The 15,235-nt window shown below is 41.0% G+C and overlaps 1 protein-coding gene across 1 annotated transcript in view; it reads left to right on the plus strand.

Annotated features, from left to right (window-relative positions):
• The window catches only part of slc6a8 (solute carrier family 6 member 8), a 31,352-nt gene extending 16,854 nt beyond the window's left edge, over positions 1 to 14,498 (plus strand). The window contains exons 5-13 of the mRNA XM_049016715.1: positions 43 to 177; positions 693 to 796; positions 2,558 to 2,682; positions 8,102 to 8,214; positions 8,365 to 8,502; positions 8,874 to 8,976; positions 9,662 to 9,762; positions 9,934 to 10,104; positions 10,733 to 14,498. Coding sequence (XP_048872672.1) covers positions 43 to 177; positions 693 to 796; positions 2,558 to 2,682; positions 8,102 to 8,214; positions 8,365 to 8,502; positions 8,874 to 8,976; positions 9,662 to 9,762; positions 9,934 to 10,104; positions 10,733 to 10,873 — 1,131 coding nt within the window. The 3' untranslated portion in view covers positions 10,874 to 14,498. The remainder of the gene's footprint in view (positions 1 to 42; positions 178 to 692; positions 797 to 2,557; positions 2,683 to 8,101; positions 8,215 to 8,364; positions 8,503 to 8,873; positions 8,977 to 9,661; positions 9,763 to 9,933; positions 10,105 to 10,732) is intronic.
• The last annotated feature ends 737 nt before the right edge of the window (positions 14,499 to 15,235 follow it).

The following is a 15,235-nucleotide window of genomic DNA, read 5'->3' on the forward strand; positions in this document are numbered from 1 at the left end:
GTTTTCACTTTTTTTCCCATCTTTCTCTTTTGTTCCCCTAAGATTGTGTATTTCACTGCCACGTTCCCATACGTCGTTCTTATCATTCTGCTGGTACGAGGTGTGACTTTGCCTGGCGCCTATGATGGGATCCTGTACTATGTCAAGCCTGACTGGTCCAAACTCGGCGAGGCTCAGGTGAGGCCCGTTCAGCGCCTTGGAGTTTCAAAATGGACCCCAGTCATGAGGTGTAGAAATATTTGCTAAATTCAAAGTAACTTCAGTGGCTGACAGTGAACTCTGCTGTAACTCTAGATCAGCGTCTCCCAACCTAGTCCTCGGCAACCCACAGATGGTCCACGTTTGTGCTTCCCTCCCCCAGCTCATCTGCAGTCATCAGGGACCCAAAGACAATCCACATTTTTGCTCCCTACTGGGAGCTGGAAGGGAGCAAAAATGTACAGTGTCTGTGGGTTCCTGATGACTGGATTGGGAAACACTACTCTAGAGATTATTTTAATGTTTCCATATACTTATATACTCATGAAAATCTCGCGCAACAACTTCATTATATATGAGACACTGACATTCTTTACAAATATATTGCATAAATTCCAGATTACCAAATGTTTCCCTTTCAGATGTGATGTCCAAATGTAATGTGATGTTTTAATGTGAAGCAGGTTATCATCCTCTCCTTTCCTGCAATGCAGGTTTGGATAGACGCTGGCACACAGATTTTCTTCTCTTACGCGATCGGGCTTGGCGCTCTCACAGCCCTGGGCAGCTATAACAGATTTAACAACGACTGCTATAAGTAAGTAACGTTAAACCCCCCCCCCCACACACACACACACACACACACACACACACACACACACACACACATCTTGTAACCAGTTCCAGAATAGACATAATGTGTAAAATGGGCCGTGCATTTGATAGCTGCTGTTCACTTTGCCTCTTACATGTTTGGCTGGATGCCTAACGGATAACGAACCGGACTTTTGACTGGCAGGGAGGGGCAGGTTTAGATCCTGTGAATGTTTGGTCCTGTGATCATACCCTTGAGAAATGTCCTGAGTTTATATAAGTTAGTAATGTCACCTTTGACAGAAGTGCCTACTAAGCAGATGAGTTATGAAAGTTGCTCAAGATTACAGTGTCAGCACATTTGATCCTAAATGTGATCGCAGACTGATAAACAAATCCTGGTACCAGATTACAAGAGCATGCAGTTAAAATAACAGCCCACAAATCATCAGCAAGGCAAGGCTCATAAAAGGTCTTGCTGATAGGAAAGCAAATTACAGTAAATGCAAAGGAATACCATTTTTTTCCAAAAGAGGCCCATATTATCTTGGAAATATTAGCATTATGTGTGGAAATGACTGGGAACAGGCAATCCAGTGTCTATTCTGAGGGGTAAATCCTTAGAGATGTGAGAAAGATCCTGGTTTGAAAATGGATGAGAAAAATAAGGAGATGTTCTTAAGAGAAGCGAGTCAGTGTCAGGACTAAATCCAAAGCTGTCCCAGATCTCTGAACCGGCCTCAGTTCTCTGGAACTTGCAGTCACTCTCAGTTCCCTGCTGCTGTGTGGAGTTGTGTGTTTGCAGCGTGTCCTCGTCAATTCTGTTCCAGATTCACTTCATTCCACTGCAGTCCATTCCATTGATCCGGTGCCCATGTTTTCCCTCAGTGTTCCTGTTTGGTTTGCTGTGTCCTCCAGACTTCAAAACTTGCCACCGCCTACAGGGCAACATCCCAGCTCGTTCTTGTGATTGTCTACCATTTCAGTGGTTAACCTTGGACTATGTTTTAGGGTTAGCTCTTCGTATGGCCCCCTTTGGTGCTTCTGCTGCGTTTATTTTATTGCGCAGTTTTGGAAATCTGGATTGTTTGTCTTAGAATACGACTTTGCCAACTCCCCATGGTACCTTCGTTTTGAATATTTGTGTAAACACTGCTAGTTTTTAATCTGGCGGCTGCCGTTTTGCTTTCGCTCTGTGTTTTATGTTAGCTTGGGAGTTAGGAGAAGTGATTTTGGCCTGAGTCACTCCTGGAGCTGGTCACTAGCATATTTGTTGTATTTCTCATTCACATTTATTGTCTGTCTGTTATCATTGTAAAAAATATAACATCACTCCGTTAATATAACATATTGATTGCTGTCTGTTTACTCCCTCATTGCCCAAAGCCATTCTGCTGAGGTGCTGCTCTATCTTGGGTTGTAACATCCCTGAAAGTATTGCTATTATTATGCTATGATAATATTATGTAATATGCTAATTTTAGACAATAGCATAATATTATTATTTGCAGACAAGCATCCTTGCCCTTATATGGCACTGAATATCTTCTGTAAAGTTGTTTTTAATTATTCATAATACAAGACATACTTCGACTTTTAATTAAACATTATTGGATAGTAAGTAGAAATTTACAACATATAAGTTTCAGTAGCTACAGAGTTGTAACCATAAATGTGCTTAAATCTATTCCCTCACTGATTTTGATCACATTTATCTGTGTAACTTAACTTACTATCTTATTTTCTCTCATTCTCTGTTGGACAGGGATGCATTTGTACTTGCTTTGATCAACAGTGGAACCAGTTTCTTTGCTGGTTTTGTGGTCTTTTCCATCTTGGGATTCATGGCATCAGAGCAAGGAGTGGATATTTCCAAAGTTGCGGAATCAGGTACTTAGCAGGCTCCTTTCTTCAAACATGCTGAAGAATTCCTGCTGTTTGTGTCAGATTAAGAAATGCCTTTTAATTTTCAGATGGGAAGATTGTCAGTGCGAAACCGAGCTATCTCGAACCTGTCACTTTTTATGAGATATATACACAATCTGTACACATGTTGCTAAATGCTTAGCCATTCTTTTTTCCTAAATGTTAAATGTAACACCTACAGAAATAGATAAATTGTGTGTCTTTAATTTCATTTAGTAAAAATTCTTAGTTGCTTCTGATCCAGGTTACAAGCTTGGTCTTACATAATGTGACATTTTATTTTTGGCAATTTAGAGTTATGTGGGACAAGTATTTCTAGATTAACACAAAATTTCAGCCTAAAAGTCTAATTTGCGCAGTAATTTTCTAATACACTTGAAAATACATATGTGTTTATGTATGGGAATATTGAACTATTGACTTTATCCATTCATTCATAATAGATAATTGGAAAATATCTGTTTTTGTTGCATTAAAATACTGAAATCAAAGGAAGTATTGAAGATTTAGCTTAAACTGACGTTTTTTTTAGAATTGATTAATGCTGTATTACAATGTCAGTTCTATGGAATCAGCTTGGCACAATTCAGATGGAAACTTTAAAGTAATTTGGAATGAGGAAGCATCAGATCCCAGTGCAGCTTTTTCACAATTTCTGAAAGACAAAGTAATTTGAGCAGTGGACAATCTTGAATGTTTTTCTGTCTGTTTGTCTGTGTGTGTGTGTGTGTGTGTGTGTGTGTGTGTGTGTGGAGTGTCTGGAAGTGGTGTGGGGGGGGGGTGTTGGGACATCTGTGTCCGAATGAGATTGTTCTGTCCTGATAGAGCAGATTTCAGACATCAACACACTACTAATGTGTTACTCCTGAATGAATCTCGAATCGCTACTAATTATATAATTCATTAAACATATGCATCACAGGAAGAGGTCGAGGAGAATCTGTTCTCCGTTAATTTGGCTCTGATGCTAGACACCACTACCTGTGGCACCCTAACCCACAGGCAGCTTAAATGTCACTAATTACCCGGTCTCGGGACAGTACGCCAATCTATTTCCAGAATGCTGGACCTTCTCCTGGGAAATCATTTTCTGGGCAGTGATTCTGATTTGTTTACGCTGTGCTGGACGGGCCACGTTTGCCACTTTGGTAGAGCTGCAAAACCAATCCCATGTATTTACCTGTCATGCATTTCCAGTGGTTTTCGCAGCATACAGTACACCTTACAGTGCAACATACAGTATGATGCGCTTCTTCAAGATGATTCGTACATTTGTGCCTTCCTATCACTATACATTTTCCATGTCTCGTAATGCAGAAGTATAAATGGCTGTACATTATATTTAAAAAGCGAAAGGTCTGATAACCCCATAAACAGTTTGGGGAATGACTTTCTAGTCCACATTACTTTTCCAAGAACTGGAATCTCAATGTCCTTGGAGGAGAGCTGAATGCAATCTGATCCTCATGCATGCCTCACTCCTGCCTGCTATAGTTGGAAATGATATAAAAGCAGGACATTCATACCTCCTCCAATCACCATTCGGAATCAGAATAACTTTGTTATTGCTGACAAGCATGATGTACGTAAAACATTGTTGCTGACTGTTACTCACTGTGCATGTGAGCGGTGGAATTCCGGAGTATTTGTTGTTATGAGCTGGTAGAGATCTGCTGTTTCTGAATGAAGACCCCAAGCTGTATCTTGATATTTCGGTTTACTGGTTCTGCTTCTAGTTCCAAATAATTTGGTAGCTAACAGCAGAAGAATGAACATCAGACAGGCCATGCCTGACAGTACTGACCATATCTTTGGAGGCGTGTGTCTTGGTACATGTATCTTAATCCCATTCTGGTCACACTGACACACCCAGGACCCCAGTAACCGGGGGAGAGGAGGAGGCATAACCAGAAAATGTGGCCCCCCCTGACAAAATGTCACCTTACACCCCCCTCCCCAGGTTAAGGGAATTGGCCAGTTTCACTTTCAACCTGAAGAAATGCACGTCTCTTGGTACACAGAACTTTATGGGAATGGGGGGGGGTGGGGGGGGTAGGTTTCCACTAACTTAAACTCCTGTGCAGAGAATCTTAGGCTTTGCAGTTGACCAGCGATTGAAACACTTTCCATGAGTTACACAGAGAATTCCCTCTATGTGTCATATGTGTCTTCAGCAGTGGTATTATATACTTATTTCCAACATATTTTGTATCACACTTTCTTCCCTTACCTTCTTATTTACAGATGCATGTTGAGGTAATTCTACATACATAACGATCTCTATAAATCATCCCTCCATCCTGCTCTGGGTCACAGAGCAAAAGGCAGGAGAACCTAGACAGAATGTGACTTCATCACAAGGCACAGACATGCACAGTAAATCTGTCAGGCTGTCATGTACATGTTTATCCTGGTTAGTAACAATACGGATGAGCAGCATCTAAATCTGTTAGAATTTTGTATACCTGGATCCTGTCCCCCCTTAGTCTCAAGGCCATACAAATTCAGCTGTATGTGATTTATATTACATAGTTACATAGTACATACTTATATGACATACTTACATAATATGTACTTATATTACATAGTCACACAGTATATACTTATATGACATACTTACATAATACATACTTATATTACATAGTTACATAGTATATACTTGTATTACATACAGATTCTACTATTGTACAACATATGCAATGGGATCTAAAGTAGTCATTTCATAATGAAATCACAGAGTGTGCAGTGTTCAGCGTTTTGTACTCCTCTGGTTGTGTTAAAGGCTGCATCATTTAACTTGTAAGTGACGGTCATTCAGGTGTAGCTCTCGCTGTGATCGGTCGACTCGCCACACTTGCCCATTGCCCCTTATCTGCCGAGGTTAACATCCGAAGCGTGACTGGTGCACAGGTGAGGGAGCAGCATCCCTGAGTGAGACACGGACCGCTTCCGTCATCTCCGCCCCACAAGCTGCATCGAAGCACCCGCTGTCCATTTTACAGGAACGACAAGCTTCGTGCCATTATACTTCAAATCTAGTTGGTTGTCTGACCTCCACCCCTTGCCCTCTATACAAGCTTGCGGCCACCGGGTCATAGTACCTTGTGCAGGGATGCAAATCTAGTGGGGACCACAATTCAAATTTGCTCTTAAGCATCCAACTTTCATGTAAGGCACTGACTGCGTGTCTGCAAGTTTGATTAAAAGTTTAGCGAAATAGTTTGGGGTTTGCAGTGACTGTTGATTACTTGGGGCCCAAGAAACACTATGTGTTGTGTTGGCGTGTCTTCGTGCTTGTTTGTGTGCTTCTGTCCAGATGGTCATGCAGTATGAGTGAATGTACTCTGTGCAGATAGGTGTGTGGTATATAGATAAAGGTACGTGTGGCACTGTTTTCAGGAGGTGAATGCTGTATAAATGAACGCACTCTGTGTATCCTGTGCAGCAATGTGCCATGGTGTGTGGTCTATATGAAATGTAAGCACCTGTAGCACTAATTTCAGGAGGTGAGTGACGTACCGCTGATGCTTCACAGTAATGGAATGACTTAACCAGATTTTGACTGCTCATTTACTTTTCTAGGTTATATTAATTATATTATTATTTTATATATAGTAAACGTCCATTTTTTGCTCATTCAGTTTTTTTTTTAGCACTTTGAAAACTCTTTAGATTATGTTATATGCAGGATCGATGCAAACGGACAAAGTCCCCTGTAACATCATAAACTGTTTTATCCTTTTAACAGGATTTTCGTTGATTTTTTTCCTTCAGTCCTCTTTTTTTATATCTGACTTGTGATTCGTATCTATTCGTTTATTTATATCTCTATATATCTATATTTTCAATTTATTTAAATATTAATTTAAGGATTATTTAACCAGGAATTTTGCCTCTTGAGATGTGCACATCTCGCTTTCAAGAGGGTCCTGGAGCTGACAGCTGCAGCAGGTAAAGATCTGTTATCTAATGACAGTATTCACACCTTAATACGGGTTAATCCAAGTGACCGTTTCTACAACTTCAGCGAGAGGAGCTACAGACACAGACCCAGTGCACACACCGCCCAATCAGAATACGTAGTCACAAATATCCAAACTTAACAGTACTAGTCCCCAACAGTGTAAAATCTAATAACTTGTGGCTAAAACTAACAAAATATTTCTCAATTATAAAAGCTCAGTATAGACAGACACAAAACCACAAAGCTATCTGCTGCTGATTTGTATGACTATATAGTAATAAAACATGAAATTTAAGCCTTTGTACCAAGAAACACTTATGTGTTACTTGTTGTCAAACCCCTGTTCTATTTTATTTTATTTCAGTTTATGCGTGGTCCATATTTACTAGATCAGCCTAGGTTCCTAAATTGAGGCCGTAACCATAACTTAGTGTTTTCTTAACCTGTTGTTTTATTATTTCAGTATTATTCTGTATCACTTTCCATTTTGCCAGCTGGTGGTTCAAATAAAACTTTGCTCTCACTTTTCATAATAATAAAATGGGTAAAAATGTGAAAGTCTGAACTGGAATATAAATCGCTCCTCTTTGCAAATTGCAGTGTTTCGTTTAAGTCAGACTGGGTGACAACTTGCACACTGTACACGGGTGCATCATTTACCGCAGTATGAAGTGTGGGTCACGTTTCCATGGAGAACTTCCGAAAATAGGTCTCATATATATGATTTCATTCAGTGCACACTATTAGCAACGTAAGCTGAAACAAGTTTAAGCCTTCACAGTTTAAACTTGGTCAAGCGTGAGCCACGTTGGGTCCAGTGTCCCATAGTGCTGAAGGTCTACTATTTGGTTGGCAGTGTACATCTCGGAAACCCCAAACCACTGTACTGTAACTCTGTGCCACTAATAAGTCAAACTTACTGGGTTTTTTTTTCTGGCTTCAGTCTTACTGGTCATGTTAAAAGGGAGATCCGACTAACAAAATAACATTAATGTATAGTTATCGGTAACACTCAGAATACACCGCCTATGTGCACACTTTGGAAACTAAGCCCTAACCCTAACTAACCCAGCCAGTTCGTGCATGGAGGGAGGCTCACAATCACACACTAATGACCAACGCTTAAAGAGATTAGTTAACCCCTCCCCCTCCTCGTTGTCACATCAGTTTGTGCACGTTAACATGATATAACATTCAGGTGCCCTTCTATCTCTCTCTCACTCTCTCACTCTCTCATGCTCTTTCTCTCACTCTATCGCTGTCGCTCTCTTGCGCTGTCTCTCTCTCTCTGTCGCTCTCTCTCTTTCTTTCTGTCCCTGTCCTGCTCTGTGCTGTACACACGTGTGTCAGAGTGTCTATGCTAAGGGCCCCCGCAGGCCTGTACGGTGGCCCCTCTCACCGCAGCCTCTCTCCCCGCAGGCCCTGGCTTGGCGTTCATTGCATACCCCAAGGCGGTGTCTCTCATGCCTGTGGCCCCACTCTGGGCAGCTCTCTTCTTCTTCATGCTGCTCCTGCTGGGACTCGACAGTCAGGTCAGCCTGTGCGCCGCCGTCGTTCGTTCTGGATCCATCTCGCCGACGTCAGTCACACCACATCAACAAACCAAATCTGCCGTCAGCAGTGTCACCTGTGGGAGCGATGACCAACAGCCTGTGACTCTCCTGCTCAATCTTTTTCTCCAGTTTGTCGGGGTTGAAGGATTTGTAACTGGGATCCTGGATCTGTTTCCTGGGAAGTATTACGTGCGCTACCAACGGGAAATCTCAGTGGCGATCTGTTGTTTGTTATGCTTCATAATTGATCTCTCCATGGTTACACAGGTAAGATGCCCCAATTCACAGAATCAACCGGAATCTATTAAAATGTATATAAGCTCAGCAGTTTTTCCATCTGCATTGTCATCACATGCCTTCTTTGCTTTAAAATGAGTTTTACCCATCTGTATTTCTTACTTTCTTTTAACATGATGCATTTTCAATCTGTTTTAAGTAATACATTCAACCTAACCACCCAACCTGTTGTAGGGATCGTGGCTGACACAGTCTAATGTGCTTTTTAATTTGTCGTGTGATCATGAATGGCTTCACCCTATAAACGTAAATGTCTTTTTGGGGATAGGAGTCATAGAACTGATTAATTATTATGTACTGCATTCTATTCTACCTGACCTAGTTGCTGTCTCTGCCCACAGGGGGGGATGTATGTCTTCCAGCTCTTTGACTATTACTCAGCCAGTGGTATGACCCTGCTGTGGCAGGCATTCTGGGAATGCGTTGTTGTCGCCTGGGTTTATGGTGAGTTGATGGAAAATCACATTCTGTATTTTGTAGACCATTCAAATTAAAGTATATAAAATAAAATATTTGATAGTTGCTTCTGAACATCTGCTTTTTAACATAAGACATTTATTATTTATTTTTAAATAAACTTGTTATTATTAACGGTGATTTAAGTACTCTGCTGATGTCCTCAGTGGCTAATTTCTCTAAAGTTTTTTTTCGTGAAAATTTCGCCACACAGTACAAGTGACACATAGAGATCTAGCAGCAAGAAAAATGAATTTGAAATGCTGCTCCTGATTTTGAGCAAACTCCATGTGTCACTAACAGCATCACTGTGAGTTTAAGTCAGATCTAGTTTATTTGAGCTCTGTTTCATTATCTTTCTGCAGAGCGAGTTGGGAAATGCCAAAAACGCCTAAGCTCTCAGGCTAAAGTAATCCGAACCTGGAGATTCAGCCTGTTCATGACTTAATACAGCTATGCCTTATGCCAAATTTCTGTAGTTACCCAAGTGATCCAGATATATGATACATATCACACCATTATGAACAGGTTATGAAAAATATAAAATTCCCAGTAAATGGTAGCAGTAGAAAGATTTGAGGTCACAGCCCAAGATAAGCTGTGGCTGATCAATGTGCCGCTAATATTGCCTGCGGTCCTGCTGGTGTTAAACAGGCTGACTTGCGGTTAACAGGTGCTGATAGGTTTATGGATGACGTCGCTCGTATGATCGGGTACCGACCTTTCCCTTGGATGAAGTGGTGCTGGTCTTTTGTTACCCCATGTGTTTGCATGGTAAGAAGCAGATCTGCATGTGATCTCAGTCTCTGCCAAGGTGTTTTTCAGCTGGATGTTTTCAAAATGTTATATTCTATACTGATATGTAAATTGACGTTGAAATGGACAGTGGTTTTCTTGCAAAATATTTGTAGCCATTATTCAGGTTGCGATTCGTCTTCTTCTCAGGGTATCTTCCTGTTTCATCTGCTGAACTACAAGCCTCTAACCTACAACAACGTGTATGTGTATCCGTGGTGGGGAGAGGTGATTGGATGGTGCCTGGCGCTTTCCTCCATGCTCTGCATACCTGTTAGCCTGGTCTACAAGCTCTTCCGAGCTAAGGGCTCCTTCAGAGAGGTCGGTGAAATCCTTCGGTGGCAATCGGAAGCTAACAGTTTAGCCGCAGATCAAGTATGACATGAATGAGTAGAAGTCCGATTCTGGGGAGCTTTCCCAGGAAACACGACTGTGATATCACAGCCACTGAGAATAGCTGCTCTCCGTTTTAAAATGTGTATATTGGATTAATTTATATAGTTTTACTTATAAATGGAGTGTAAAATGGACAGAGGTCGTGACATTGGGGGAGGGTGTCTATGGCCGTACATCTCTTGGGAAAAATGGCAAACGCTGTTTTAGGAAAGAAACAATTTATGGAAAGATTGTGGGAAACGTGGGTAACAACCTGCTCTACTTTAAGGAGGAGTCCCCCGAGAGCTACTATGACAAACAGTCCCAAATGAATTATTTGCATAGTAGAAGAACTCAATTTTTCCATACTGTGCCTGTCTGGCTGGGAATACTGGACTCTCTATATAGTCCAGGCTGAAAATCCCTTATTTGTTTATCATGTTCTTGGTTGTCTTGTACTGTCTTGTGATGTAAAGCATTTTGTCTTTTTGAGTACTTCCACTGCATTTCCCAAGCTGATGTCACACCACGCTTCATTTCTGCTTTGCACTGAGAGTTTCATTTTCCTTTTTAGCGGTGGGATCACCTGACCAAACCAGTCTGGGGAGCCCACCACCTGGAGTATATGGCCCCAGATGCTGACATGAAGAGCTTGGCATCCTTCACATCGGGTGCTGAAGACAACAAGGTCATCGTCTTTGAGAGTGTCATGTAGACGCAGTGTCTTTACCAGAGGTAGATAGCTCGGGTGCAGAAAGTAAAAATCCAGACTGAGGTTTTGTTTCAACCAACCGGTTGAGTATTAAAAAGTCAGTCACAGAGTCCTCAACTACATTTACATTTACATTTACAGGATTTGGCAGACGCCCTTAGCCAGAGCGACTTACATAAGTGGTTTGAGAAGCTCTTCCGAGTTGGTTAACTAGTTGGTTAAAACAGGTTAAAAAAAACAGGTTAAAACAGAATCTTGGTCTGGATTAATACTTTCTGGACCTGAACTATCCACCTCTGATCTTTCTAACATATAGGAGTACCCTCCCCCCTGAAGACAAGGTGCCAGAGTCATGTGCCTGACCCTAACCAATACTATAGTATTATAAAATTCACTTTGCTCATTCTGATTTACTTGGGGGAAAAAACCCATTAGACGCACCTGATGTGCACAGTCTTGTGTGCTTGTTCAGCCCCTTGTCTTAGGAGGGAGGGCATGTGCCGCCAGTGGTGGCTCAGATCTTTCACTGGGCCGTGTCCCCCCCCCCCCCTCCATCTGAAGAGCATCAAACCTAAACCAGGGCCCTCTGCTGGCCCCCGCAGCACATGGCAGAGTTCTCACAGGCCACCGTCACTCACCTCACTGCCGTCCCTCCTCAGCTCAGAGGACTGCAGAGGGGTTTGTTGAGGGAGAGAAGAATGAGTCCCCTGGCTAGAACTTAAGCTGTGAACTAGGGATTAGGACTTTCCTGTCTGGTGATCAAATGGAAACTTTTAAATAATCCTGCTGTACGTGACCCCAGTCGATAAGGGGATCATCTGATAAAATGACATATAGTCATCACTCTGGAACTGCCTTTATTCCAGATACTTTTCGATTTGTAATACGGTTTGCGGTTGCAATACGAATAACCAAAAATTTGCCCGCAATCACAATTCAGCGCACCTTTAAACAGCCTTTAAGTAAAGCCTTTAAATGATGAGCCAGCATACAAATAAAATATATCAGAAAATGCCAACATTTGTGGCGATGCCCTCAGTGTTGCCAAATTTCTCACATGCACTTGATGAATGAACTTGAATGTTTACAGGAAGTGAGGCTACATCGTTCGCTCGCTGACCCTATGGCAGTGCCAAAGGAGGATGGTGCTCCGTCTCTGGCTGCTTGACGTTTAATGGGGTCGCTGTGGGGGCGGGTGGGTTCAGTATCGTACTGCAAATATATGCGAACATGAGAACCTCATCCTACAAAAAATTCCTTCAAAGACGTGCTCCTTTCCAGGTGGTACTGAATGAATGTGTACATATTAGCAGATTTTTCCACAAAAATTGTTTTCGCGATGACTTTGAGGACAATCAGCCGAACAAATAGCGGTAAATGAAATAATCTGTACAGATAAATCAGATAAAAACACATAAATCAGAAAAGTGCTCAACTTTGGTTGTTTCACATGTGTCTCTGCGAAGTTTAATGGTCATTTAGTAATAGTCGTAAGTGGAGGTGTTTCGGAACATAAGCAGGTGAGAAAGGGAAGCTGTTAAGCTGAGTCCTGTGGCCTGTGTTGGTGGCCAGTGCTCACTGGTGTAAATGAGGTCTCCCTCTACCACTGAAGACTTATTCTCGCGACAGTGAAAAGCAGTGCGCCACGCAGCACAGGTCTAATAAGATGTTTGATAAGTAAATGCCGTACTTTGCCTTTTCTTGTTTGTCTTAAGTCTAGCCCCATCTGTCAAATAAGCCAAATATGTTGCAAGTCCCTGTAGGGTTTGCCCTAGCTAATGCCTGTGGGAATTCTGCCGTCAGTAATAGCGCATAAGAACTACATCATAGTTGTTGTGACATAAAAGTAGAATGGAATTTAGATCCACGGAAAATAATTCACTACATTTGTACATTACTTGTTGTAAAATAATCTTGCTAGCACATTTTAATCATGTTAGAATAACAGTTCGTGTTTCACTTATTGTAAAATAATAGATTTATTTTGTGATGGCTTTTTTGCTTATATATATATATATATATATATATATATAAATATAAATATATAAATATCTGTGTGCATTATACTGAAAGTTTGATGCGGAATTGCAACAGGGTGAGGGGAAATTGCACCTTGCAGTGTGTTCTGCGCAGGGATCCGTGGGTAATTACGGGATGGCTGGTACGTTATACCATGGACTTCTTGGTAATGATGGCCAGACATGTGGATGTTGGGTTCTTTGTATTTCACTGTTTTCCCCAGACCACTCAGAGCTGTGCTCCAGAATTATTGACAGGAAAAAAAAATTCAGTGTCTCTCAACAATGCGACATTAAAATGTTTTTTTTTTTTTTTTTAACCAAATTTTTAATTAGGAGCCATTTTTAATGGTAAAGAGATGCATTTTTTAAAATAAAACACAATCTTAAAGGATGCATACTTCTACGCCATATTCTTGGCGGATATTGGCACATAGGTTTTTCATATTCTTTTTCTCAGTAAGAATTTACAGACGACACAGTATTGCTAAAAAACTTCACACACATACAAACACACACACAAAAAAAATAAAAAAAAATAAACTTTTTTTTTTTGAAAGAATGAACATTCCCTCAAAGTATTACTGACTATCATTTGCACTCAGTCTGCCTTCATTAGCGGTTTGTTACTTATGTGTCACTCTGGATTTGAGTATCTCTTATTTGACGTTTGGAATTAAGACAATTACTGGTGCAGAGAGACTTGTGTCACACTATTATGTTTTTACATACTTTGTCCTTGCAGACCAAATAATAGCCTGGGTTGGTCAAGCAGCTTAATTAATGAATACTTGGCTATTATATATTTAAAAGGAAACATAAACTGAAATGTATACTACCAACACCGTATGCACTCATTCTGTGCTCTGCCAAATAATTCTTGACAGTATCTTTTGGCCACAGGTGACCGAAAGGTTACTTTCTTCAAGCTAATGCTTTAGTCCAGTGACTGATATTCTCCCATTTCAAACAGCAGAGAATTTTTGGTTAAGTACTGTACCTTGTTTAAGGGCCTTAACCTGATAACCTCCAAGTTCTGTCTGCGATGCTCTTCATGCAAATTCCCCACTTTCATAATGTAATGATCAGATTTATATATAAAAGTGCGAACCCAACAATTTTCAGTGTGGAGGGTTAAGGGTAACGTGCTGTGTGCTAGTGATGAAGTCGTTATACAGAATGTTCCTTAAAAACTCTACGTATCAGCCTATTGTCTGAATTGTTTTCCACAGCCGTATGTGTTTGATCACATACCTGACTGGTAACTGGAATCAGAACTGTGCCCCCTGTCCACAAACTTCGGATGCAGATAATGTCTAGAAAAATGGAACGGCACTGATGACGAAGAAATTAACTCACAAATAAAATGTTTTAGATTTGTGCTTTGATTCATTGTTCAATCATGTGAAATGTATTATAAATTCAGTCTTCCATTCATGGTATTTAGTATCAAAGCGTAATGGTATCTGTGTGATCAAGTTAATGACATTGACGTGTTCCATTGATTTTATCCTTGTACAAAGGGCTTCATGCTTGAGACCACTGTGACTATGTGTTAATTCACTCACCCAAACTGAAATAACAAATAGCAATAAAAAAATCTAACAGAATCACCTGTCAGTGTTGTGTGAGGTCCCTCGGAAATTAACTAAATCTAGTCGAGTGCTTTCTCGTGTTCTTCTGGGATAGTGAATACTTGTGTCTTCAGTTTGCAATAGCATTTTGTGGTCACTCTTGACATACGTGGTTCACCATTAATGCTGGACTCCATGAAGTGGCGGGATTGTATGAGTGACTCTGAACTGTTTCAGTGACACAAACGCCATTTGTCACTGACTCACAGCTGCCACACTAAGCCTGAGCTCCAACACTCTATGTTTAGCTGTTGGCCTCCAGGCTGATCCGGTCTATTCCTGTAGGGGTGTGAAGCAGCTAGTCTGCCCCACATCATACAGCAACCTGCTGGAACTTCTCTATGGCCTCTCCCACCTCCCTCAGTCTTTCCACTAGCCTATTGTCAATAGATCCTATGGCAGTTCCATAAGACAATGTACTTTTAACCGGAAATGCTTTAGAAAGTATCAAGCTGAAGTTTTAAGCTGCATATAAATAAGAAGTCAGCTAATGAATAAAATAAGTAAGAAGCGTCTCACAATGTAACGTGTGTGGTGGACGTTTACATATGCGTTTACATTGAGCCAAGAGAATTAGATGGACAAAATTCTAAATTGTCTCAGCAAGAGCTGTATCTACGTGGGTGAATGACACCACGCGATAAAGTAATAATGTTAGTAGCATACAGTGAAATTAAGTTAGTCAAGGCAATTTGTTCATCTTGTATTGCCAG

The sequence above is a fragment of the Brienomyrus brachyistius genome, chromosome 6 (genome assembly GCF_023856365.1).
Source record: "Brienomyrus brachyistius isolate T26 chromosome 6, BBRACH_0.4, whole genome shotgun sequence".
NCBI lineage: Eukaryota > Metazoa > Chordata > Actinopteri > Osteoglossiformes > Mormyridae > Brienomyrus > Brienomyrus brachyistius.